Raw genomic sequence first — 24,747 nt, 5'->3', positions numbered from 1 at the left:
GAACGGCTTGCCATGCCATTTCCACCTGGCGCCTCAGTTGGACCAGCGTTCGTGCTGGACGTGCAGACCGCGTGAGACGACGCTTCATCCAGTCCCAAACATGCTCAATGGGGGACAGATCCGGAGATCTTGCTGGCCAGGGTAGTTGACTTACACCTTCTAGAGCACGTTGGGTGGCACGGGATACATGCGGACGTGCATTGTCCTGTTGGAACAGCAAGTTCCCTTGCCGGTCTAGGAATGGTAGAACGATGGGTTCGATGACGGTTTGGATGTACCGTGCACTATTCAGTGTCCCCTCGACGATCACCAGTGGTGTACGGCCAGTGTAGGAGATCGCTCCCCACACCATGATGCCGGGTGTTGGCCCTGTGTGCCTCGGTCGTATGCAGTCCTGATTGTGGCGCTCACCTGCACGGCGCCAAACACGCATACGACCATCATTGGCACCAAGGCAGAAGCGACTCTCATCGCTGAAGACGACACGTCTCCATTCGTCCCACCATTCACGCCTGTCGCGACACCACTGGAGGCGGGCTGCACGATGTTGGGGCGTGAGCGGAAGACGGCCTAACGGTGTGCGGGACCGTAGCCCAGCTTCATGGAGACGGTTGCGAATGGTCCTCGCCGATACCCCAGGAGCAACAGTGTCCCTAATTTGCTGGGAAGTGGCGGTGCGGTCCCCTACGGCACTGCGTAGGATCCTACGGTCTTGGCGTGCATCCGTGCGTCGCTGCGGTCCGGTCCCAGGTCGACGGGCACGTGCACCTTCCGCCGACCACTGGCGACAACATCGATGTACTGTGGAGACCTCACGCCCCACGTGTTGAGCAATTCGGTGGTACGTCCACCCGGCCTCCCGCATGTCCACTATACGCCCTCGTTCAAAGTCCGTCAACTGCACATACGGTTCACGTTCACGCTGTCGCGGCATGCTACCAGTGTTAAAGACTGCGATGGAGCTCCGTATGCCACGGCAAACTGGCTGACACTGACGGCGGCGGTGCACAAATGCTGCGCAACTAGCGCCATTCGACGGCCAACACCGCGGTTCCTGGTGTGTCCGCTGTGCCGTGCGTGTGATCATTGCTTGTACAGCCCTCTCGCAGTGTCCGGAGCAAGTATGGTGGGTCTGACACACCGGTGTCAATGTGTTCTTTTTTCCATTTCCAGGAGTGTATAAAGCCACAGAACATTCATGTACAATGATTCTTGACATTTGTGGATACTTCTAGAATACACTCGAACCGAATGTAGATATTAAAATTGTGCAGTCCACGTGAGTTTTTACTCTCGACCCTCCATGCAGCAGCCGGCCGGAGTGGCCGTGCGGTTCTGGGCACTACAGTCTGGAGCCGAGCGACCGCTACGGTCGCTGGTTCGAATCCCGCCTCGGGCATGGATGTGTGTGACGTTCTTAGGTTACTTAGGTTTAATTAGTTCTAGGCGACTGATAACCTGAGAAGTTAAGTCGCATAGTGCTCAGAGCCATTTGAACCATTTGAGCCTCCATGCAGCAGTTCAGTATCATAACCACTACACCACGGTGCTACTCAGCATCTGCTGCGACATTGCTCCCTCCTCGAGAGAACAGTGTCTCGGTGTTACGTCCTCCTAGTCCGGGAACGAGTCATCGGTCCTGCATACTGTGAACTCCCGATGACTGATGCTTACTACGGGGGCGATCTTCTTAGATCTTCTTTTGGCACTACGCTCTTCGTCACCTTTCCGCTTGTTGCCTGTCGCTGGAGCTTCGAATTCACCCTGGCTGGCAGGATCCTTGTAGGGCTTCATTCTAAGGACGTGGACCGTATCTCTGACCTTTCGTCGTCTTGTGTTTGCGTCGAAATCTTCAACTTCATAAGTAACCCCAGACAACTGTCTTACAAACTTATAAGGTCCAAAGTAGCGCCTGAGGAGCTTCTCAGAGAGACCAACCGTCCGAACAGGAGTGAAGATCCAGACGAGGTCACCAGGCTGGTAAACAACAGGGCGGCGGCTAGCGTCATACCTTCGGCGAACTTTTTCTTGAGCATACAGCTTGCGGAGTCGAGCTAACTGCAGAGTTTCCTCAGTTCTGGTTAACACCTGGCCGATGTAGTCGTCGTGCACGTCATCAGGATGTAACGGAAACACAGTGTTCATCGTTGTAGGCAAACGTCACGAAAGGTAGCACCTCATACCATTCGCTCTGCTCAACACTGACGAACATTGATAGCATGTCGGTCAAGGCATTATTAAGGCGTCCAGTAAGCCCGTTAGTTTGTGGATGGTAGGCAGTCGTCTTGCGATGAGTAATTTTGCGCCGACGGTTTATCTCTATCACAAGATTGGATTGAAAAACTTTCCCTCGATCCGTAATTAACGACCTTGGGGCACCATGTTGTGATACAATGTCTTCCACGATGAATTTGTCTACCTGTGATGCTTCTGCTGTTTTCATGGCTTTTGTAATAGTACAGTGTGTCAGATAATCAGTATAAACAATAATCCATCTATTGCCACTAGCAGACGTTGGAAATCGTCCGAGGAGGTCAATCGCAACACGCTGGAAAGGCGTTTTTGCTGGTGAAGTTGCTATGAATCGGCCAGGTGGTTTCTGAGGATATGTCTTTCTCCTCTGGCACTCTCGACACTGCGACGTATAGTGACGGACACTCCTAAATAGACCTCGCCAGGAAAATCTCTTGCGGATTGTAACGTAGGTCTTAATAAATCTAGCACACCGGACTCGCATTCGGAAGGACGATGGTTCAGTCCCGTCTCCAGCCACCCTGATTTAGGGTTTCCGTGATTTCCCTAAATCGCTTCAGGCAAATGCCAGGATGGTTCCTTTAAAAGGGCACGGCCGATTTCCTTCCCCATCCTTCCCTAACCCGAGCTTGCGCTCCGTCTCTAATGACCTCGTTGTCGACGGGACGTTAAACACTAACCTCCTCCTCCTCCTCTTAATAAATCTTAAATATTCGCCCTCGGGTGTGTCATGGAATTTCTGTAGAGCATCTAAGCGCATGTGTTTGGAATCACTGGTAGCCACCTCTTTCCAAACGGATCAAAGTTGTTTTTGCAAAGCAATCCATTAACTACCATAAATTGTCCTTTCACATCCTTTGACCGATTTAAGGCGAGCATAATTTGGGATATCTTTGCTTCCTTCTTCTGCTCAGCAGAGAGAACCTGGGGTGCAGCGAAACAGTCACTATCTTCATCAAAGTCTTGTTGGTCTTGTACAGGACTTATTGAAAGACCGTCGGCATCTTGGTGCTTTCTTCCACTTTTGTACACTATGGTAACGTCATACTCTTGAAGACATACTGACCACCTGGCGAGTCGTCCTGTTGGATCCTTAAGACCTGTCAGCCATCAAACTGAATGATGGTCTGTAACAACTGTGAATGGTTTTCCATAGAGATACTGTCGAAATTTGCACATGGCCCAGATAACAGCAAGCCATTCTCTTTCTGTAGTTGAGTAGTTTCTCTCGGGTTTTGTAAGTGTCCTAGAAGCATAGGCTATAACCTTATCTTTTCCATCCGAAATTTGTTTGCACCAGAACAGCACCGATATCTTACCTACAGGCATCTGTGTGTAGTTCAGTAGGTGCTCTCTCATCATACAGACCAAGTACAGGATCAGTCGTCAGAGCCTTTCGCAGCACATCGAAAGAATGTTGTTGAGCACCACCCCAGATAAATTTAGCATCGGCTTTTAACAACTCTTGGAGTGGCCTAGCTTTGATACAAAAGTCTTTGATAAAACTACGGTAATAAGAACATAATCCGGAGAAGCTTCTCACATCGCTAATACTTTGAGGAACAGTAAATTCCGTTATAGGTCACACCTTCTCTGGGTGTGGCCGCACACCTCCGTTTGACACAAGGTGTCCAAGTATTTTGATTTCTTTTGCTCCAAAGATACACTTTTTTGTTGGAGACGCTTAAGAACGGCCCTCAGTCTTTTTATGTCGTCATCCAATGTCTCTGAGAACACAATAATGTTATCTAAATAACAAAGACACATCGTCCATTTCAGGTGACTTAGGAGATTATCCATCATCAGTTAAATAGTTGCTGGTGCATTACACAAACCAAAGCTCATTACCTTAAACTCATACAGGCCCTCAGGGGTGATGAATGCAGTTTTCTCACGCTCAGCCTCATCTACTTCGATTTGCCAGTATCCCGAGTACATGTCTATTTCTGAGAAAAAGTTAGCCCCCTTCTAGCCCAATCTAGTGTATCGTCAGTTCGCGGAAGAGGGGAAACGTCTTTTTTAGTTATCTTATTAAGCTTCCTGTAATCAACACAAAAGCGCCAACTGTCAGCCTTCTTCATGACGAACCACTGGTGACGACCATGGGGTCTGCGAAGGCTGAATGATGTCATTCTTCATCATTATCTCTACCTCGTCGCGAATTATTCGACGTTCCATTGCTGACACACGGTATGCTCTTTGGATTATTGGTCGATGGTCTCCAGTGCTAATCCTGTGCTTCACCGTCGATTTGTCTAATTTGATCTTCACCTGTGGATTGAAGCATTCAGAGAACTCTCGAAGAATGGCAAGTAGCTTCTTCTGTTGTTCTTTAGTGAGATTTGGTCATAGTCGAGGTATAAAATCTTGTCTCGTAGTGGTAGCGCTAATTTCGCCCACAGGTGTCTATGAGGCTCAGCTGCTCTTCAATTAACGGTCCAGCATGCGTCTTGGAAGGATCTGTGGTTCTCGGCGACAGTTGACTATCCACAATTCACCGAATCCGGTCTTAAACGAAACGGCAGAGGATAGGATGACCAAATTATTTTTCAGTGGCATACTTCTCTTACATTCCACTACAAGATCCATGGGTTGATGCATGGCATGATACATGACAGTTACCTTTCTAGCGCTGACAGCAGAAATGATCACTTGATCCAGCACACATAGTCTCCACACAATCGGATGCGCATCTTCCTGTCCACAGTATCTCATCTCGTCTAGCATAATCTTCGAGCGACCACAGTCTATAATTGACTGAGAAGCTTTCAAAAAGTCCCATCCGAGAATGACGTCATGAGTACATTCTTGTAAGACGATGAATTCTAAGGGTTATTTATGACCACTTATATCCACACGAATCGTACATCTTCCCGTAGGTTTTACATATTTCCCATTAGTCACCTTCAGCAGAGATATTTTGCTGTCGATGAATACGGTTTTCTGCAACTGGCGACGGTACTTCTCCGAAATGACTGGATATGATGCTCCAGAGTCCACAAGAGCTTGAGCTGGTCGGCCATCCATGAGCATATCGACGTAGTTTCCAATCATTTTTGTAGTGGTAGACGGTGTAGGATTTTTCTCTTCGGCGTCCTCACCTCCAAAGAATGTCGCACCCTTTTGTTTTCTAGGTTGCGGCGGCTAGGTGATCGGCTGCAGTTTCTATACAGTGATGGTGACCTTGATCGGCGCGTTGGGAACGTCCTCTCCCGCGGCTAGCTTGCGGCGATGGTGACCTACGTCGTCCTGCACCCACATCTTCTCGTTCATCTTCGTCGTCCCGGGGTTGGCGTCAGCTAAGATCGGTCTGCTGTCTTCTGGCACGGACGTCATCAAATATCCACCATCTTTCTCGACAATAGCGCACCACATGTACCGGTCGTCTGCAATGGAAACATACTGGTTGGTTATCCTGGGTCCTCCAGACGTCAGTCTTCCTTGGTGCCCAAACAGGTTCCTCAAGCGGCACTGTAGGTACGTAACTTCATCTGAGACTCGAGTTTTTCCTCGTTTTAATGGGGAATGATGGACGAGAGATTGGGTTCAATGTGTTCCACTTCCCCCCTTATGACCGCTTGAAGTGTCTCGGTTTTTTGCTCTCAGTGCAATCTAAGTGCCTTCTGAACTTCCTCTCTCACTATCTGACGAAGAATACTTGTGAAATCTATTGCTTCCTCCATCACAGACATCGATACGGCGTTTTTAAGCCGTTTAAACTTCTTGCGTGTAATTCATTTTTTAAGCATTGTCTCGATATACTGGCACCATTTTATGAAGTCGTTTGCTGTCATTCCATTTGTTAAATTTGCCTATACGCTCATATGTCTTCCGCCACTTATTTGGATCTTGGCCATCGTCACCAGAGAACCCGGAATGATGTCTCATGTGGTGGCACACAGTTGCTGTCATCGTCACGTCCTTTTCTTCCTCTGTCTCCGACAGATTGCGATCTGTGGAATATGGCTCGAACTAGGGTTTCTCACCACGTAAAGGGCGGCTCTGCCGTGGCGTGATGGGAGTCGCTGTGTCGTCGATAATGTGTGCTATCACAAGTTCCAATGCCCAGCACCTCCACCAGAATAATGTCACGTAGAAGAAGGTGTAATTGATGAATGACGAACACTAACTTCACTTAACGAAGCTTTATTCAGCACTTGGACATACAGGAGAGCGGAGAGAACTGCCTCCGGCCAGAACAGTTACAGTAAATATACAGCTACAGGACATTCCTGTACAATGATTCTTGACATTTGTGGATACTTCTAGAATGTACTCGAACCGTATATAAAAATTAAAACTGCACAGTTCAGGTGAGTTCTGGACTCATGACCCTCGATGCAGTAGTTTAGTACCATAACCACCAGACCACGGTGCTACTCTGCTAGTTTCGTGTCAATATGATGCCTTTGTCTTAAAAACAACATTGCTTTATTCGGTTAGTCCAATCTACCTTTTGTGCGTTGGCGAAAATACATGTTTAAAGCCAATGATAGGCGTAAAACATGCTCCGAAATTGTACGAAATGCATTTTATGAAATTTTTTCAGCAGTTATTTGAGTATTCTTCACGATGCGTAAATTATTGCGATAAAATAATTGACCTCTTAGCAGTAGATAGTTCTGAGGAAGTAGAGAGCGTTATGATGGATACAGAGATTAGTGACCACAGAGTTGTTGTGGTAAGACTGAATACCATAAGAGCCAAATCCACAAAACTACACGCAAAATGTATCTATTTAAAACATCAGATAAAAATTCGCTTAACGCCTTCCAAGACACAATCTCTCTTCCTTCTATCCTAACTATGTAAGAGGAAACCAGATGTGGTTTAAATAGAAAGAAATATTATTGACGGCAACTGAGAGATTCACATCAAGTAAATTAATGAGATGGAACAGATACTTTCTATTACACGAGACAAGTCAGGACATTATTGCAGGAGCAACCAAAAAAGCATGCCGGATTCAAATGAATGTGAAATATCCAAGATCCTCGTTGTTTTACAGAAGCTCGAAATTTAGAGCAGACTTGAATGCTACATAATTTTAGTAGTTTTCACAATGAAACCTTCTCGAAAGCTGGGAGACAATCGGAGGATATTCTGGTCATAACGTCAACACACAATCAATAACTGTCCGATGACGGCAACTGATGACAGCGTTACTAAAGCGAAGTTACTTAATAGAATATTTCGATATTTCTTCACCAAAGCAGATGCAGTAAATATTCCAGAATTCAGATCAAGAACAACTGCCGACATGAGTAACTTAGTTGTTGCCCTCGGAATACTGTGGCCTGTGTCGGATCTTGCTGTTGGAAGCGTTGCCGAGCCCGAGTTATGCTTCTCATTGGGAGACAACTATGGATTCTCGAAAAAGTGATCTTTCAATTGTATTGCGAATTGTGTATTGACTCTTGATTATTTCTTGCGTTCACATTGCACTGCGCGTTTCGGTCTTCCACCTCTCATCCAGTAGCCTCTTACGTATAGATACTCATAGAAATCCTTTATATAGTAGTGAGGTTAACTAATTAGACATACTGCAGCACTCCTTTTGTTGTGTCGTTGTCTGCACTGTGTTTAAAAACATTTGTGTAAGCACCTTCGGTACTACAATCTGCTGAATTTGTAAAAATTTATGAAAAATTACAACAGTTGATTCAGAAACGACGTCGTTGATATTATAACTACTCTTAACTGTAATCAGTATCTGGGGCAGTAAACCTTCCTTTATGTATTGGCTGCTGTTCAGAATGTCCTTAATAAGTAAGAGTCGAGACCGCATTTTGTATCCAATCATCCTATCATCCTTGAAATTTCTCTGCTGTGCCGTTGAAGAACACGGACTGTCAAGTTCCGATTACTGTGGTGGCGCGTAAGATATTCGCATCCATTACTGTATGGCAGATTGAAGTGAGACTTCTCCGGAAATACAAAATTTTGCTACTCAGAAGGCAGGTCATGGCGTTTATGTACTGTTGCAGTTTGAAAAGTATGCAGCTTTTGCATAATGGAGCAGAGGCAATGTAATCACTGCCACCAGTGCGGCCCATAGCAGACAGTATCGAACTGTGCGGACAGGTAGATCCATACCCGGCACTGTGCTCCAGTGTTAAACCAGCATTGTGGACGTAGTTTCGTTGTCCGTTACTTCCACGCGGACAAGATGAGAGTCACTTCACGCTATAGCCACGTCGGTGGTCCAGTCCCTTCCAGTCACTGTGATTATAGTCCGTCCATTAGTTACTGACACACATCAGTATTGCACCAGCATTATGATCTGAACTAAATGAAATGGCACGTTTGTGACAAACCCATTCCCCACAGACCAATAGTACTGCCATTCGAACTGCGACAAATGCTGAGACTGTACCATACGGTGATAACGACGCATATAAGCTACTACTTTCAGGTTTGAACATAGTTTGAAGAATTTTTAGTGGTTAAGCTTGGTGGAGCAGTCGCCACTTCAGTCTGGCAAAGGAGGCCGCTGCTAGTTTTTTGTGCATACCATACCTCAGTTCGATTAACCGCTTAAGCACTCATTTTTATAGTATTCTACGTATGCGGATTTGGATCTATTGTTGCCATTATTTCTAGGTGAAAAATTTTCAAAAAGAATTGTTACTTGAATTTTAGCTGCCACTGCTGAAAAAGAAATCGTCATTGTTATACACTACTGGCCATTAAAATTGCTACACCAAGACGAAATGCAGATGATAAACGGGTATTCATTGGACAAATATATTATACTAGAACTGACATGTGATTACATTTTCACGCAGTTTGGGTGCATAGATCCTGAGAAATCAGTACCCAGAACAACCACCTCTGGCCGTAATAACGGCCTTGATACGTCTGGGCATTGAGTCAAACAGAGCTTGGATGGCGTGTACAGGTACAGCTACCCATGCAGCTTCAACACGACACCACAGTTCATCAAGAGTAGTGACTGGCGTATTGTGACGAGCCAGTTGCTCGGCCACCATTCTCCAGAAGTTTTCAATTGGTGAGAGATCTGGAGAATGTGCTGGTCAGGCCAGCAGTCGAACATTTTCTGTATCTAGAAAGGGCCGTACAGGACCTGCAACATGCGGTCGTGCATTATCCTGCTGAAATGTAGGGTTTCGCAGGGATCGAATGAAGGGTAGAGCCAATGGTCGTAACACATCTGAAATGTAACGTCCACTGTTCAAAGTGCCGTCAATGCGAACAAGAGGTAACCGAGACGTGTAACCAATGGCACCCCATAACATCACGCCAGGTTATACGCCAGTATAGCGATGACGAATACACGCTTCGAATGTGCGTTCACCGCGATGTCGCCAAACACGGATGCGATCATCATGATGCTCTAAACAGAACCTGGATTCATACGAAAAAATGACGTTTTGCCATTCGTGCACCCAGGTTCCTCGTTGAGTACACCATCGCAGGCGCTCCTGACTGTGATGCAGCGTCAAGGGTAACCGAACCGCAGCCATGGTCTCCGAGCTGATTGTCCATGCTGCTGCAAACGTCGTCGAACTGTTCGTGCAGATGGTTGTTGTCTTGTAAACGTCGCCATCTGTTGACTCAGGGATCGAGACGTGGCTGCACGATCCGTTACAGCCATGCGGATAAGATGGCTGTCATCTCTAATGCTAGTTATACGAGGCCGTTGGGATCCAGCACGGCGTTCCGTATTAACCTCCTGAACCCACCGATTCCATAGTCTGCTAACAGTCATTGGATTTCGACCAACGAGAGCAGCAATGTCGCGATAGGATAAACCGCAGTCGCGAAAGGCTAGAATCCAACCTTTATCAAAGTCGGAAACGTGATGGTACGCATTTCTCCTCCTTACACGAGGCGTCACAACAACGTTTCTCCAGGCAACGCCGGTCAACTGCTGTTTGTGTATGAGAAATCGGTTGGAAACTTTCCTCATGTCAGCACGTAGTAGGTGTCGCCACCGGCGCCAACCTTGTGTGAATGCTCTGAAAAGTTAATCATTTGCATATCACAGTATCTTCTTCCTTTCGGTTAAATTTCGCGTCTGTACCACGTCATCTTCGTGGTGTAGCAATTTTAATGGCCAGTAGTGTATTCACCTTGCTTAATAGGCATTGACAGTTTGCGATTTTAACTAACGTATCTCGATTGTGGTCTTAGAAACTATTTTAATGTGAAAACTGAAGTATAAAAATAGACATCCCAAGACAGAGCTAGTGGCTGCGCGGTTAGAGGCGCCATGTCACGAATCGGGCGGCCACTCCCGCTGGAGTTTCGAGTCCTCCCCTGGGCGTGGGTGTGTATGCTGTCTTTAGTGTAAGTTAGTTTAAGTAGTGTGTAAGTCTGGGGACCAATGACGTCAGCAGTTTGGCCCCATAGGAATTCACACACATTTGAACACTGAAGACAAAGCCGTCTTATAAGTTTGTCACAGTAAAGAAGTTACCTGAAAGTACGAAGCTGGTGAAAAGTCTCGTTTCCGTTTCATCTTAATTTGTCTTTGGTATGTACCAAGATGTAAAATTTGAATCACTCGTGACTGAAGGAAAACATACACTATCTCAGCAAATGTGCCCGGACACCAATTGATGGACATTAATATTAGGTGTGTCCACCCTTTGCACTTATGAAGGCTTGAAAGTAGCTGGTGACACTTTCAGTTAGGTGTCTGAATTTCTGTGGAGGAATGACAGCCCATCCATCCCCAAAAGACGAATTTTGAGAGGGTTGTGATGTTCGACACTGGACTCAGGAGCGAAATCAAAGTTGTAACTCATCCTAAAGGAGTTCCACTGGGATCCAGTAGGGACTCTCGGCAGTCCAGGCCATTGCAGGAATAATACTGTCCACAAAACATTGTCTCACATATGCGCATCATGACTGGATGCATTGTCATGCTAATACAATGAAACATCATCTCCGAAGTGTTTCTCTACTGTACACAGTACGCAGTGTTGTACAATGTCTTCATATTTTTCCGTAGCAATAGGGAAACCACAACCTAGCCACAAAAAGAGGTCACCATACCTTAACACCACCTCATCTGTGCTTCGGTGTTGGCGCTGTAGATGATGGTATGTAAAGTTCTCTCGGTATTCACCAAACACAAAGTCTTCCATCGGATTTCCACATGGTACGGTGTGATTCGTCACCTAAAATAACTCGTTTCCTACCATTCACTGTCCAGTGGTGTCCCCTTTTACACCACCTCAAGCGTCGGTTAGCATTGACTACCCAAATATGTGGCTTATGAGGAGCTCCTCCACCACCGTACCCTATTCTTTTTAACTCCCTATGCACTATGATTGTGCTAGCTGGACTGCTGACAGCAGTTCGAAACTAACCATTGATTCCTTCCGCTGATAAAATGCGTCTTTTTACAACGACCCTCCGCAATGCTCGACGGTCCGCGTCCTCTAGCATATGAAGTCTGCTTGTTCTTGAATTAACTGTGGTTGTTACTTCTCGTTTCCACTTCACAATCACATCACCAACAGCCCTCTTGGTCAGCAATACAAGGGTTAATCTGTTCCTGAAGGTTTTGTTTCTTAGGAGACATCCAAAGAGTAGTCCACGTTCGAAGTTACTGAGCTCTCCTGATTGGCCCATCCTGTTGTTAATGATTGTCTAGAAGAAAAAAATTGTTCAAATGGCTCTGAGCACTATGGGACTTAACGTCTGTGGTCATCAGTCCCCTAGAACTTAGAACTACTTAAACCTAACTAACCTAAGGACATCACACACGTCCATGCCCGAGGCAGGATTCGAACCTGCGACCGTAGCAGGTCTATAAGAGAAGCATTAACAGCAATAGGTAATCTCTGCTGACAGCACAGTATTCTCCGCCTCCTTCTATACTGGTGGGTCTGCCTCTCGTTACATCTTGTGGTGAATTCCATATGACGTAAGAGAATCCAGACACTTTTCTTCACATAGTATATATAAGTAATAAACACGTTTCTTTTGCACTTCAGATGCTTTTTTGTTGCCAGCAGCAGATGTAAGCAAGGTGAACCTTTGAAGTTCAGTGTAGCAGTGTTAGCTCTGCTAACATTTCGAGAGAAACTAACTGATTTCCAGAAAAATTGGTTAATTCAAGAACCGATAATTCGGTGATGTAAGTTCGATTAGTACAGAATACAGCCTGCACTGTTTTTAGAAATATGAAGGATTATCTTTTGTGAACGAGCGGGACGGAGAAGTGCTTAGTGCTTGGTGATGATGGCACTATATCGCAGAATTCAAATATCAGTATGATATATTCGAGAAGAATACGTTCAGTATATTTCCATACTCCTGTACCATTCGAGATTGTGCTTCAACTCTAATTAACCTCGGAGTCGATGAGGCATTGATCCGTGGCCATCCTTCCTTTTCACGTCTCGTGAATGCACAGTGGATCACTTGTATTGCTATATTTAACTGTGGGAACTAACTAAAATGATAAAGCGTGGATTTCTGTGTTTACATTGTACACAAACCTTCATTAAAGGTATTTCATTAGTTATAACAATTGTAAATTTAATGTATTAAAAATATAGATATCTACGCACTTTCGTTGCCACTAACTTCTCTAAGAAGAGCTCATATAAAGGACATGAGAGCAATTCAATTTATACCTATGGACATTGGTTTAAAGTGAATAGTGGCTGTTTAATTTAAATGATCTGCTTATAAGAACAGGGATAATGCATTGAAATGATTTCATGCTGTTCCGCAATTATGAAGCTTATATCGCAAGGATAATATTGTTCCGTCGTGCGTTTGCTCTGCCTCCCCTAATTATAGATCCTTCGAACTAATAAACAAGAAGCCATAGCGACATATTCTAAATGACAGTTCATTGTTTTCGATCTGCAAACATTGTTCGAAGTTCTTCAAGCCCCCTTTCACTGGTAACAATTATGTAGGTGATGACAAATTACTAAAACATGCCACTTGTGCAACATTAAACATTTGTGTAAAAAGATGTACTGATGGTAGAGGTTATGGAATTGGAATGTATTGTAATTTATCAGTCTAAATTCTAATTACATATTTCCAGGACGAAACTGAGAGCTAAGTACTCGCAAGTAGGCCTGATGTTTCTTAGGTTCTTGTGGCGACAGCAAATAAACATATATTCCTGCCCTGTAGTTTCCCAAGCATTGTATCAAATACTGTCCAAACACTGTATCGTCACCATTTTTTGGAATACAGACAAATAACAAATGTGACTGTACCTTTTTTCTGATGAGATCCATTCTAATACTTCTCAACCGAGCAGCAGTTTCTTCCACTTTCTTCTCCACATCGTCAAGGTCTCGTTTCAGTGTGTCATCCATCGTCTGAAAGAGAAAAATGTGCATTTCTCAACTTTAGTATATCCAATAAAATCTGGATTATTCACAATGACTGTAGATGATGAAATTCGTTTACATCAATTGATTGCTCAAAAACATGTTTCACACCATCTGCGTACTTGTGAAAGTGTTTGGGCTTAGATGCTAGAGGAACAGGGACTGAATGAATAGGCCTTTTCGAAGTATATATATTAAGTAACGGACGTGTATTGGAAAACGCACACCTATGAATTCAAAATTTTCTACTGGGTAACACTAAAACTTTTGTTGCTCCATCACGCCCCTTGTAACGTACGTGGATCCTCCTTGGCGTGCGGTCGACACTGTACTCGGGATTTTGCATCTCAAGCCTGTCCCACTCTTCTATGGCGACCCTTCTGAGATCACCCAGTGTGTGAGTACGATTCTTGCGAAGACGCAGAGAAAGTTTCAGTTGGTCCCAAACACGGTCACTAGCCTTCATTTCAGCAGACACTAGAGACTTCTCATTTCGATTGATACATGCCTCTTGAAGAAACGTGTTAGCGTGGTGAACACAGTGTGCTTGTGCATTATCGTGTTGAACGACGAACACATTGCTGAAATTTTTCACGGCATGGTTGGAAAATATGTCGAAGGGTCTTACCACGATACTGCTCAGCCCTCATGTTGACCTCATCAGTTATGGAGGAGTTTAGTGTTTGGAGCACAAGCTCGGATTAGGGAAGGATGAGGAAGGAAACTGGCCGTGCCCTTCCAAAGGAGCCATCAAGGCATTTGGCTGAAGCGATTTAGGGAAATAACGGAATACTTAAATCAGGATGGCCGTACGCGGGTCTCATTAGTAGTTATACAGGCCCTAAACATGACTGACTCATTTTGTCGGTGTACACGTAATACTACAGGCCTGAGTTTTGGGATGATGCCAGGTCGTCTCCACACTCTCGCACCTCCATTCCGCGATGCAGACAGCCCGGTACTGTCGATCCAGATTCCATTCCTGGTGTTCTCTTCTCCATTTCTACGAGTACCATGGTGCCTGAGGGTTTGTAGCTTCTTCGTAATGGTCTTGTGACGATGGTTACGTACAGTGCGGGTCGACACACCCTTCCCAGTTTCCTGTTACATTCTCCTCGTGGTACCTAGGAGCTATGCCGTAATTTGTAGATAGCACTCACAAGACGACGTTACTGGCCACGGATGACCACTGAGAGGACTGTCTTCATTGTTTTGCGTACCGTTATAGCGGCTGAATGGTCAGATTCTGTCTCTGTGATTTATGCTAATTTAGCCGGAAACTTACTGTGCTGGGAAACCTTAATACTGTAAACTGTCACTGCGCTTACCGCCTAAGTTTGATAGCTTTTTTGGTGAGACATTTATCTCTCACTAAAATTCATAACAGTAATTGATAGCCATCGTTCTAATGCCAATGTGTGTCACTGTTTGTATATGGTGTCGCCTGAAGAGCTGAGCTCCAAGGTAAGGTTGGTTCCTCGGTCCGAAACCACAATAGAGTATAGCCGATACATGCCACACAGATGAATGAGAAACACTGGGGTGGCCACGCCTCGTAGATCTTCTCTCCACGCCACCTCAACGGCTCGTCTTTTTACGGCTGAGCAGAGGAACACATGGCCCAGTTTGTAGTCAGCGATCAAGACGACGGCATCGTCTTACAAGGGGAAGGTCTCAGAAACGGCCAACCGATTCGACTCAGATTTGGCAGGTCGCTTGTGTACAACCTAAAACGAAGGCATCTAAAATATTTTGGGTCAACATCCCCACGTTTTTGAGAAAATCACCCCTAAAGGTTATTACGAGCGATCAACTCAAAATTGGCGGGATCGATAGATAACTGTAAATAGAGCATTTTTCATCATGAGGTATGGGGTCCGAAAACGCATACTTTTCCGGAAATCGAGGTAAGAAACTTTTACAACTGCCGCGTCTGTACCCACATGGTTAACGCCTGTCGTCTACAGCGCTGATAGCGCAACGGCCAAGGTAATGCCGGCACGGTAGCTCAGCGTGTTCGGTCAGAGAGTTACGTGCTCTCTGTAATAAAACAAAACTGAGTTACTCGATTAACAACAAACTTCAATGGATGTTTTACGACGTCCGCCCTGAGCAGATGCAACGATCAAAAGCGAACAAAATGAGATTAAAAAAACAAAAAAACAAAAACGGTAACTGGTTGGGAATAGGAAAACCCGGGCTCGAATCTCGAAGAAACCTAGCGGATGTTATTCTTTTCGTTTGTATTTTTCCCTATCTCAATTGATAGGGATAGGAGGGTTAACAAGGTAAGTAAATTAATAACGAATGATAATAATAAGGTAGGCAAACTAATTTCCCAAACGCCGTGAGTTAGTAAAGTATTAAACTTTTAAGTCTTGTCACATGAAAACAACTCCGAGTAAAAGTGCTGCGACTTCCTCACGAGGGATCACAGATAGCCAACCGTGCGACGCTTGTTTACAGCGAGGCACGGGTGAGAATGCACGCGGGGAGAGTTATGTTGTCCCGGTTGCCTCTTCGTCATATCATAGGGCAAGAACAGTGTAGCTGTCGAAAGATTGCATTCATTAGATGCTCTTGGTGCCGCGAGTATATTTGTTTCGAATGTTTATATGACAAGTACCATCCATCTAGTCGTTCGAAGAAAAGTGAGGCACGTAACAGTGACAGGAAGAGCCATTGTAAAGTGACCTGGAGTAACAATTTAGTTGTTTACTATCCCAAGAGGTTTGAGAAATTTATTTGCCTACCTTATTATCATTCCTTGTTGATTTACTTACCTTATTAACCCTCCTATCCCTATCAATTGAGATATGGAAAAATACAAACCAAAAGAATAACATTCACTACGTTTCTTCGAGATTCGCATCCAGTTACCTTGGCCGTTACTCCATCGGTGCTGTCGGCGAAAAGCGTTGACCATGTGGGTACAGAAGCGGAAGTTGTAAAAGTTTCTTACCTCGATTTCTGGAAAAACATGCGTCTTCGGACCCCATACCTAGTGATGAAAAATGCTCTATTTACAATTATCTATCGATCCTGCCAACTTTGAGTCGATCGCTCGTCATAACCTTTAGGGGTGGTTTTCTCAAAAACGTGGGGGTGTTGACCAAAAATTTCTTAGATTCCTTCGTTTTAGGTTGTACACAAGCGACCTGCCAAATCTGAGCCGAATCGGTTGGCCGTGTCTGAGGCATTCCCCTTGCTAGACAGGCCAGTAGTGGTGTATTAAATGTCTTATGGGAACTTAATATGAATATTATGTCAGTCTTCAAAGGGAGAGTCTTGTAAAAGTGTCTGTATCAAGTCGTATTTACCCGGAACATTCCTGTGGGAATGAACTGTACGAAGTTTTTACTTGGTATCTATATTGTAATAAAGTGAACTAATATTTTATACGTTATAGTCTGCTCACTTTCTTCCCGAAGCAAACCAAAGAACTCACCATTGCGCCGGCGAGTATATTTTCGTAGGGCACAGAAAAAGACATATATTTTCAGTTAGAGTGAGCGAATCAGTAATTTTGTTAATACGCCCATTACCACAACATGTGCTGAAGACAATGTGGAGAAGCCACGGGTAAACCATCTTGAAACTGACAGCTGTGCATCCTTTCATCACTTTCACTGATGGTGTCCGTACGATAGTTGCACGAATAGATCCAGAGATAAGATGAAAGTGTCAATATTCAACTTCCTATTGGACTGAATTTTGTATCTCCAACAAATAATAACGAAAATACAGACTGCGACCAGATTCTTTCGTTCTTGTGCCTCATTCGGAGCACTCAGAACGGATTGCGCAAGTGGTTATTGTAGGCTCTAGAACAGGTCAGCCACGCCAGGTCATTTCAGATGCACCTCCACAGAAAGGGAGTCTCCTGTACTTTGTGATGTTGTCAGAGTGCGCCTACGACTATGACGTCAATAAGACCTCGCTATCCTATCTAGACTCAAGCGTCTGTAATGTTGCCCTCTTGTATTCTCCAAATTTGTCTTATCTAAACAATAATGATTTTTCGCTCATTCATGTGCTGGAATTTGTATTGATCGAATTGCAATAACACTCTACACCTTTATCAGCCACCGTGACCCCACTCTGTTCCTCAGTGCCGGCACAGAAACTGAAGAGATGGCTATTAAATGTGAAAGATACAAAACTTACAAAAGGAAAGTTAACTGAAAAGGTTTCAGACTAAATGATACACACTTCCTGTGCTATTATACGCAGTAGCAGTGATTTTCATCCCACTGGAGTGCTAGATTTAATTTTTTTTCATGGCCTTAAACACTGGTCTCAGATTTTTACATTCGGAACGAATATTCTACATTCTTCATTGTGAAAGTTGTTTCGAGACTACCAGACCACGGTTGGAGTAAGGATACTCTAACCATTTATGCCATCAGAGCTCGATTCTTGGAGCGGCAAGAAGTTTTACTTTGCGCCTTTTTCATTCAACTATGCGTACAGTAGGCGAAATCAACTGACAAACCCTTGGCATTTACAAAGAGATGTTGGCTTGTTATTTTAACACCAGGAATCAAATGTCTTCCATCGTCCATCATCAAAATCAGCATCAGCATTTTGTCATCCAAACTGGATAATGGCTACTTCTAGAGTTTTTGACTCATTACAGTCTTCAGTGATAGAAATCCATGGTTGTCCGGCATGTTTTCTTATATCATTGACCCAACTTCCATCAGGTCGTCACTTTGGTTCATTTTTTTTTCTCTTGGAATAAAACACGGAACTTTTTTGGTCCTCCAATAATCCATTCATCTGCATACATGTTGCGTCCACCTCTGTTTCATGTTCACTGCTTTCATAATTACGCCGGCCGGAGTGGCCGTGCGGTTCTGGGCGCTACAGTCTGGGGCCGGGCGACCGCTACGGTCGCAGGTTCGAATCCTGTCTCGGGCATGGATGTGTGTGATGTCCTTAGGTTAGTTAGGTTTAATTAGTTCTAAGTTCTAGGCGACTTATGACCTCAGAAGTTAAGTCGCATAGTGTTCAGAGCCATTTGAACCATTTTTTTCATAATTACGTCTGTCACTCTAGTTTCTTGATGATCCACTTGTTTCTTTTCTTGTCTTTCCCGGCAATTCCTAAGATGCGCTTCTCAATTTATCACTGTGAGAGCTTCAGTTTTTGAGTGGAATTTGCATTAAAAATCCACCTCTCACTGGCATCGGTCAAAACTAGGAATACACGCTGATCGTAAGCATTCTGTTCCAAGCACAAAGGAACACTACGTTGAAAAACTGTTTAGTTCACCAAAAACACTGCAGCCCACTTTTCCACTGTAGTTTAATATATTTTCTGTTCGTCCACTTATTGATGTCAGCTATCCTAAATACAAAATCTGAGCAACCGGTTTCTTGACATCATTATTAATTTTAACTATTTTCTTCCGTGCACAGGGTCCAGAGGTGTAACTGGCGATATTTGTATTGGTGACTAAGGACAGAGTACTGAACAACAATAAGTCAGTATTTACTTAACTTGCAGACTAATAATTACAGCTATTAGGAGTAGTATGTTTTAAGGTTGGTTAGTACTCCAAGTGCATGTGTCAAAAGCAAGCCATTGATGTCTATTTTCCCATGGCCAACTGGTCAGGTGCTGAAGTGTGGACACGTGGCTTCATAACTTTTACTCTATACTGACAGACGTAGTCCACTTTGTGACACAGTTACGACCGCGCAGAAAACACCTGGCAGTAAATTATGTGACGTGTTTGCGGGAATGCTGTTAGACCCAGAGTAAAAACAACTTACACGCTGAAGTAGGTTCATATTAAGGTACCAATGATCATAATATCAGCAATTTTACCCCTAACACTCTGTATATAGATTATATGTTACTATTGGCTTGCATATCTTCTTACGAACTTCCTACATTTAGTTCCTCTATTAGTCGTGACATATGTTAGAACTAGCGACACATAGTGCAATGCTACTTCGTTTTCAGTCACATCTTTAACAGCTGTGGCTGGTTTCAGCAGTTACAAGATCTTCGGGAAGCCTGCCCTCCAGAGAAAAAACCGTCACTGCTATACCTTGAAGTGTTGTGGTCATAAAACCCCTGAACTACAATCGCAATAAAACAGTAGTGTATCGGTAATAAAAACTACAACAATCACATTATGTTAGTTTCCAATATTTCATACTAACTGTGGTGATTTCACGGGCAGAGTGCTATACTCGGGCACAGTAGGTCCCTGGTTTCATCGCTGGTAGGAGAGAGGGCTTTTCCTCATTGCAGCCCCCCCCCCCCCCCCCAAGGATGCCATAGATCCACTCATGTTGCTATCATATTGAGTACCGGGGGTAAAAGGCGGCTGACTTGATCGGTTAATCACCTTCTCCCTCCTTTTTCCGCGGTTAATGAATGCCAACACTCTGGCTGTAGTCAGACCAGCAGCACGTTCTTGAGTTGACTGCCACAGACATTACATTTTTACCCGTAACTCATGATCCTATTGAAAATGCCGTCTTCTCCAATGTTCCACAAGCTGAAACTGTAGCTTCTAGTAACCTTCTGTTGAGGTGAAATTTTCAGCGTCCACATCTTGCGCACTAACAGCAGTTAATGGAAAGATATTTTATATTCACTTACAGGAAACTTCACACCTTACTGTCATAAGAAATCAATTTTTATTTAAAAATTTTGCATAAGTTGATACATTGTGTTTATCCCTGCATTTGTTTGGTTTAAAATTGTAAAAAGGGCACGATAAGAAAACACCAATCGGATTCTCCGAGACAGACAAGACCTTTGTAACGGCCAGCAGCTAAAATGTTCTAGCAGCGTCCCTTGAGTAAAAATGAAGTATTTTTGTTTTAATTGCCACAAGTGTGCTATAAATGAACTCCCTAAACTTCACCTCACCCGACCCCTTTTTCGTCACTCGAATACTTCCTGAATCAATCTCCACAAAATAGCTACTCAACACACAGGTTCTGGTATAATACCAATACCGCGTTGTCACACTAAAGATAGCAACGGGATTCGATACCACAGACATGAGCAAGGGCTCGCCGCATTCCGCAAAGACGTATGGGAGGGGCACTTCAAGACCACGCGACTACTCCTCTCAGCATGAAGGTCAATATAGTGTCGATCTAGTAAGAGCTCTGCTCGCGTTCGAGACCTCAGCTACAACATTCAGTATCATAGAATAGTACCAACGAGTCCTAAAGCTTCAGATGAACTTGTAGTGCTAATGTTGAACGTTGCACCTCAAGAGAACAGTTTGTTATTTAGTGCGTCAAGTGATGGTTTGCTAGTCAATGACAGTTGTAAATTATCCAGTATTCCTGTAGCCTCTTTCCAGAGCAATCAAAGAACACAGTTGTGGCTGTTCTAAAACAGTTTCGTCTGGTCACAAGACAGGGAGCACTGCTCTACCAGCGCAACCACGGAATCTAATCTTTAAAATTTCATTCACAGTCCTGTTGTTGAGAAAAATCATTTGTCCGTTGATTATCTCATCACCGACTGCAAAGTGGCCTTGCTACAAAAGCCTCCCACTTCTTCAGACAGTGTCTGAACCCTGCCTGTCCTTCAAATGGTTCAAATGGCTCTGAGCACTATGGGACTTACCTGCTGGGGTCATCAGTCCCCTAGAACTTAGAACTACTTAAACCTAACTAACCTAAGGACATCACACACATCCATGCCCGAGGCAAGATCCGAACTTGCGACCGTAGCGGTCGCGCGGTTCCAGTCTGTAGCGCCCAGAACCGCTCGGCCACTCCGGCAGGCCTGCCTGTCCTCTTGCTTTCTATACTTGTAATCAATCCCTTACAGCTTGAATTGTACGGTGCGAAGTCAGTACCCCGTCCACAAGATGAAAGCTTATCACACTCATCAGACCAATCAATAACGCCATCCATCCTAAGAATAACTTCCGCCCACCTCCGGCTGCCGAAGATATATGTTTACTAATTATTGTTTTACAAAATACACTTCTTTTCTCGCGACCACACATTCTCCAAAAATGCTCCCTTGTATTCAGTTTTATGTCCCATCCACAAACTCTAACCACCTATTCAAACAAATAAGTACTCGACGTCCTCGCCCACATAGACACCTATCTACATCTACATCTACATCTACACACACACTGCGCAAGATAGGTACGGTGCGTGCGAAGGATTCCATGTACCACTACTAGTCATTTCCCCGGTTCCAGTCGCAAGTAGAGCGAGGGAAAAAGTACTGTCTATATGCCTTCGTACAAGCCTTAATTTCTCGTATCGTATCTTCTTGGTCCTTACGCGCAACGTATGTCGGTGGTAGTAGAATCATTCGGCAGTAAACTTCAAGTACCGGTTCTCGAAGTATTCTCAATTGTGTTTCTCGAAAAGTAAGTCGCCTTCCCTCCAGGGATTCCCGTATCAGCGCCCGAAGCATCTCCGAAACACTTAAGTGTCGTTCAAACCTACCGGTAACAAATCTAGCAGCCCGCCCCTGAATTGCTTCGAATTCCTCCTTCAATCCGACCTGGTACGGATCCCGGACATTCGAGCAGTATTCAAGAACAGGTCGCACCAGCGTCCTATATGCGGTCTCCTTTACAGGTGAACCATAGTACCTTAATATTCTCCCAATAAACCGTAGTCAACCACTCGCCTTCCCTACGAGAGGACTCAGATGCTCCTTCCATTTCATATCGATTTGCAGCATTATGCCCAGATATTCAAATGATGTGACTGCGTCAAGCAGTACGCTACTAATGCTGTATGCGAACATTACAGATCCGTTTTTCCTACTCATCCGCATTAACTTACATTTTCCCACATTTATAGCTGGCTGTCATTCACCACACCAACTCCAGATTTTGACTAAGTCAACGTTTATTTTCCTACAGTCACTCAACTTCGACGCCTTACCATACACCACAGTGTCATCAGTAAACAACCGCAGATTGTTTCCCACCCTGTTCGTCAAATCAATCATGTATATAGAGAACAACATAGTCCTGTCACACTTCCCTAGGGCACTACTGACAACACCCTCGTCTCTGACGAGCACTCGCCGTCGAGAGCAACATACTGGGTTCTGTCACTTAAGAAGCCTTCGAGCCTCTCACATATCCCTGAACTTATTCCACCCTCTCGTAACTTCGTTAACAGCCTGCACTGGGGCGCCGTGTCAAATGATTTCCGGAAATTTAGACATACGGAATATGCCTGTTGCCCTTCATCCATAGTTCGCAGTGTATCATGTGAGAAAAGGGCAAAATGAATTTCGCACGAGCTATGCCTTGTAAAAAATGTTGATTCGTGGACATAAGCTTCTCGGTCTCAAAAAATATATTATATTCGATCTGAGAATATGTTCCAGGATTCTGCAGCAAACCGAAGTTAGGGATATTGATCTATAATTTTGCAGGTGCTTTCTTTTACTCTTCTTATGTATAGGAGTCAGTGACACTTTTTTCCAGTCACTTGGGGCTATGTTCTGGACGAGACATTCGTAATAAATGCATGCTGGCTAAGGGGCAAATGCTGTAGACTACTCTTTGTAAAACAGAACTGGGATTCCATCCGGGTCTAGTGAGTTATTTGTTTTCAAATCTTTCAGTTGTTCGTCTACGCAAGAGATGCTTATTACTATGTCGTCAATACTGGAGTCTGTCCGATGGTAAAATGACGGTGAGTTTGTAAGATTATCCTGCGTGAACGATTTCTTGAACGCGAAATTTAAAACTTCGGCTTTCATTTTACTGTCACCAGCTGCTACATCAGACTGGTTAACAAGGGACTGAATGGAAGCCTTAGACCTGCTTAACGATTTTACATAAGACCAGAATTTTCGCCAGTTCTCTACCAGATCCTTTGTTAAGATATGACGGTGGTAGTTATTGTATGCTCCGCGCATTGATCTTTTCACAGAAAGACGAATCTCTACTAACCTTTGTTTGCCATTTGCGGGTCCTCTTTTGACCCGAGAGTGCTACAATTTCTGATTCCTCAGGATCTTCCGAATTTCATTATTAAATTATGGTGGGTCTTTTCCATCCTTTATCCACTTACTGGGTACATAACTCTCCAGACCACGATTTACAATATGCTTACACTTTGCCCCTAATCTCTCTACGTCCATCTTACTGGAACTAAGTGACGTCAATTCACTCTCTAAGTGTGGTGCTACCAACTGCTTTTCAGCTCTATGTAGCAGAAACATTCTCCTAGCCTGCTTGGCTGATTTATTAAATTTGTAACTATATTTGTTATACTGACATGATTGTTAATCCCCATTTCTATACTGACATTGTCTATAAGATCGGAACTATTTGTAGCTACAAGAGCTAAGAATTTCCGTTGCGTGTGGGCTGCCGAGCTACGTCCTCTAGACAGTTATCAGAAAACGTGCCAAAAGTATTTCGCACAACTGTCGGTGTGTACCCCCCGCAATGAATACATAGACATACTAGTCTATAATTGGTAGGTTAAAGTCACCTCCAACTAACATTGCATGATCTGGGTATTTACTCGCTACTGATCATGAACTTTCTTTGAATGACTCTTGAAATATCACAGGGGAATCGGGTGTCCGCTAAAAACATCCATAAATTAACTTGGTTTCACCTACATTTGTTATATGCGACCAGATAACTTCACTGTCGCTCTCCACTTCGACCTCAATAGAGACATTACTTTTCTCAACTGCAATGAACACTCCCTCTCCTATGGGCTCTAATCTGTCTTTCCGATATACAGCCTACGACTCACTAAATATGTCAGAGTTTTCCTCTTCTGGTTTCAGCCAGCCCTCGGTCCCTTGGTTATTTTGAGCACGAGAGATTTCCTGTGGACAGGAAACACGGGAACTTCGTTACGAATACAGTTTACTGATGAAATTTTGACTGTCGATGTGTCTTTACTTTGAACGCGATCTGACTTCCCCTGGCACTTACCGACTGGCTAGTATTCATCAGAGTGCCTCATACTACTGGCTGGCCTAAAAAATCGTCATGTGCACTCCGTAAGTACTCTGCTACCTGAGTAGTTGCTTCCTTCGTGCAGTGCACCCCTGACCTATCAAGAGGAGTTCCACAAATCCAAACCCAATAACGCAGGGGTAACTCAGGTCCAGAAATTTGTTGCCAAGACAGTCACAGAGTCGACAAAGTCTTTAGTTAAGA

The 24,747-nt window shown here is 44.2% G+C and overlaps 1 protein-coding gene across 1 annotated transcript in view; it reads right to left on the bottom strand.

Annotated features, from left to right (window-relative positions):
• The window catches only part of LOC124722415, a 397,391-nt gene that overhangs the window by 70,970 nt on the left and 301,674 nt on the right, over positions 1-24,747 (bottom strand). Inside the window, exon 7 of the mRNA XM_047247581.1 lies at positions 13,473-13,577. Coding sequence (XP_047103537.1) covers positions 13,473-13,577 — 105 coding nt within the window. The remainder of the gene's footprint in view (positions 1-13,472; positions 13,578-24,747) is intronic.

This window comes from Schistocerca piceifrons, chromosome X (genome assembly GCF_021461385.2).
Source record: "Schistocerca piceifrons isolate TAMUIC-IGC-003096 chromosome X, iqSchPice1.1, whole genome shotgun sequence".
Lineage (NCBI taxonomy): Eukaryota > Metazoa > Arthropoda > Insecta > Orthoptera > Acrididae > Schistocerca > Schistocerca piceifrons.
Note: the sequence above shows the minus strand (reverse complement) of the source record. Positions and strands in the feature narration are given on the sequence as shown.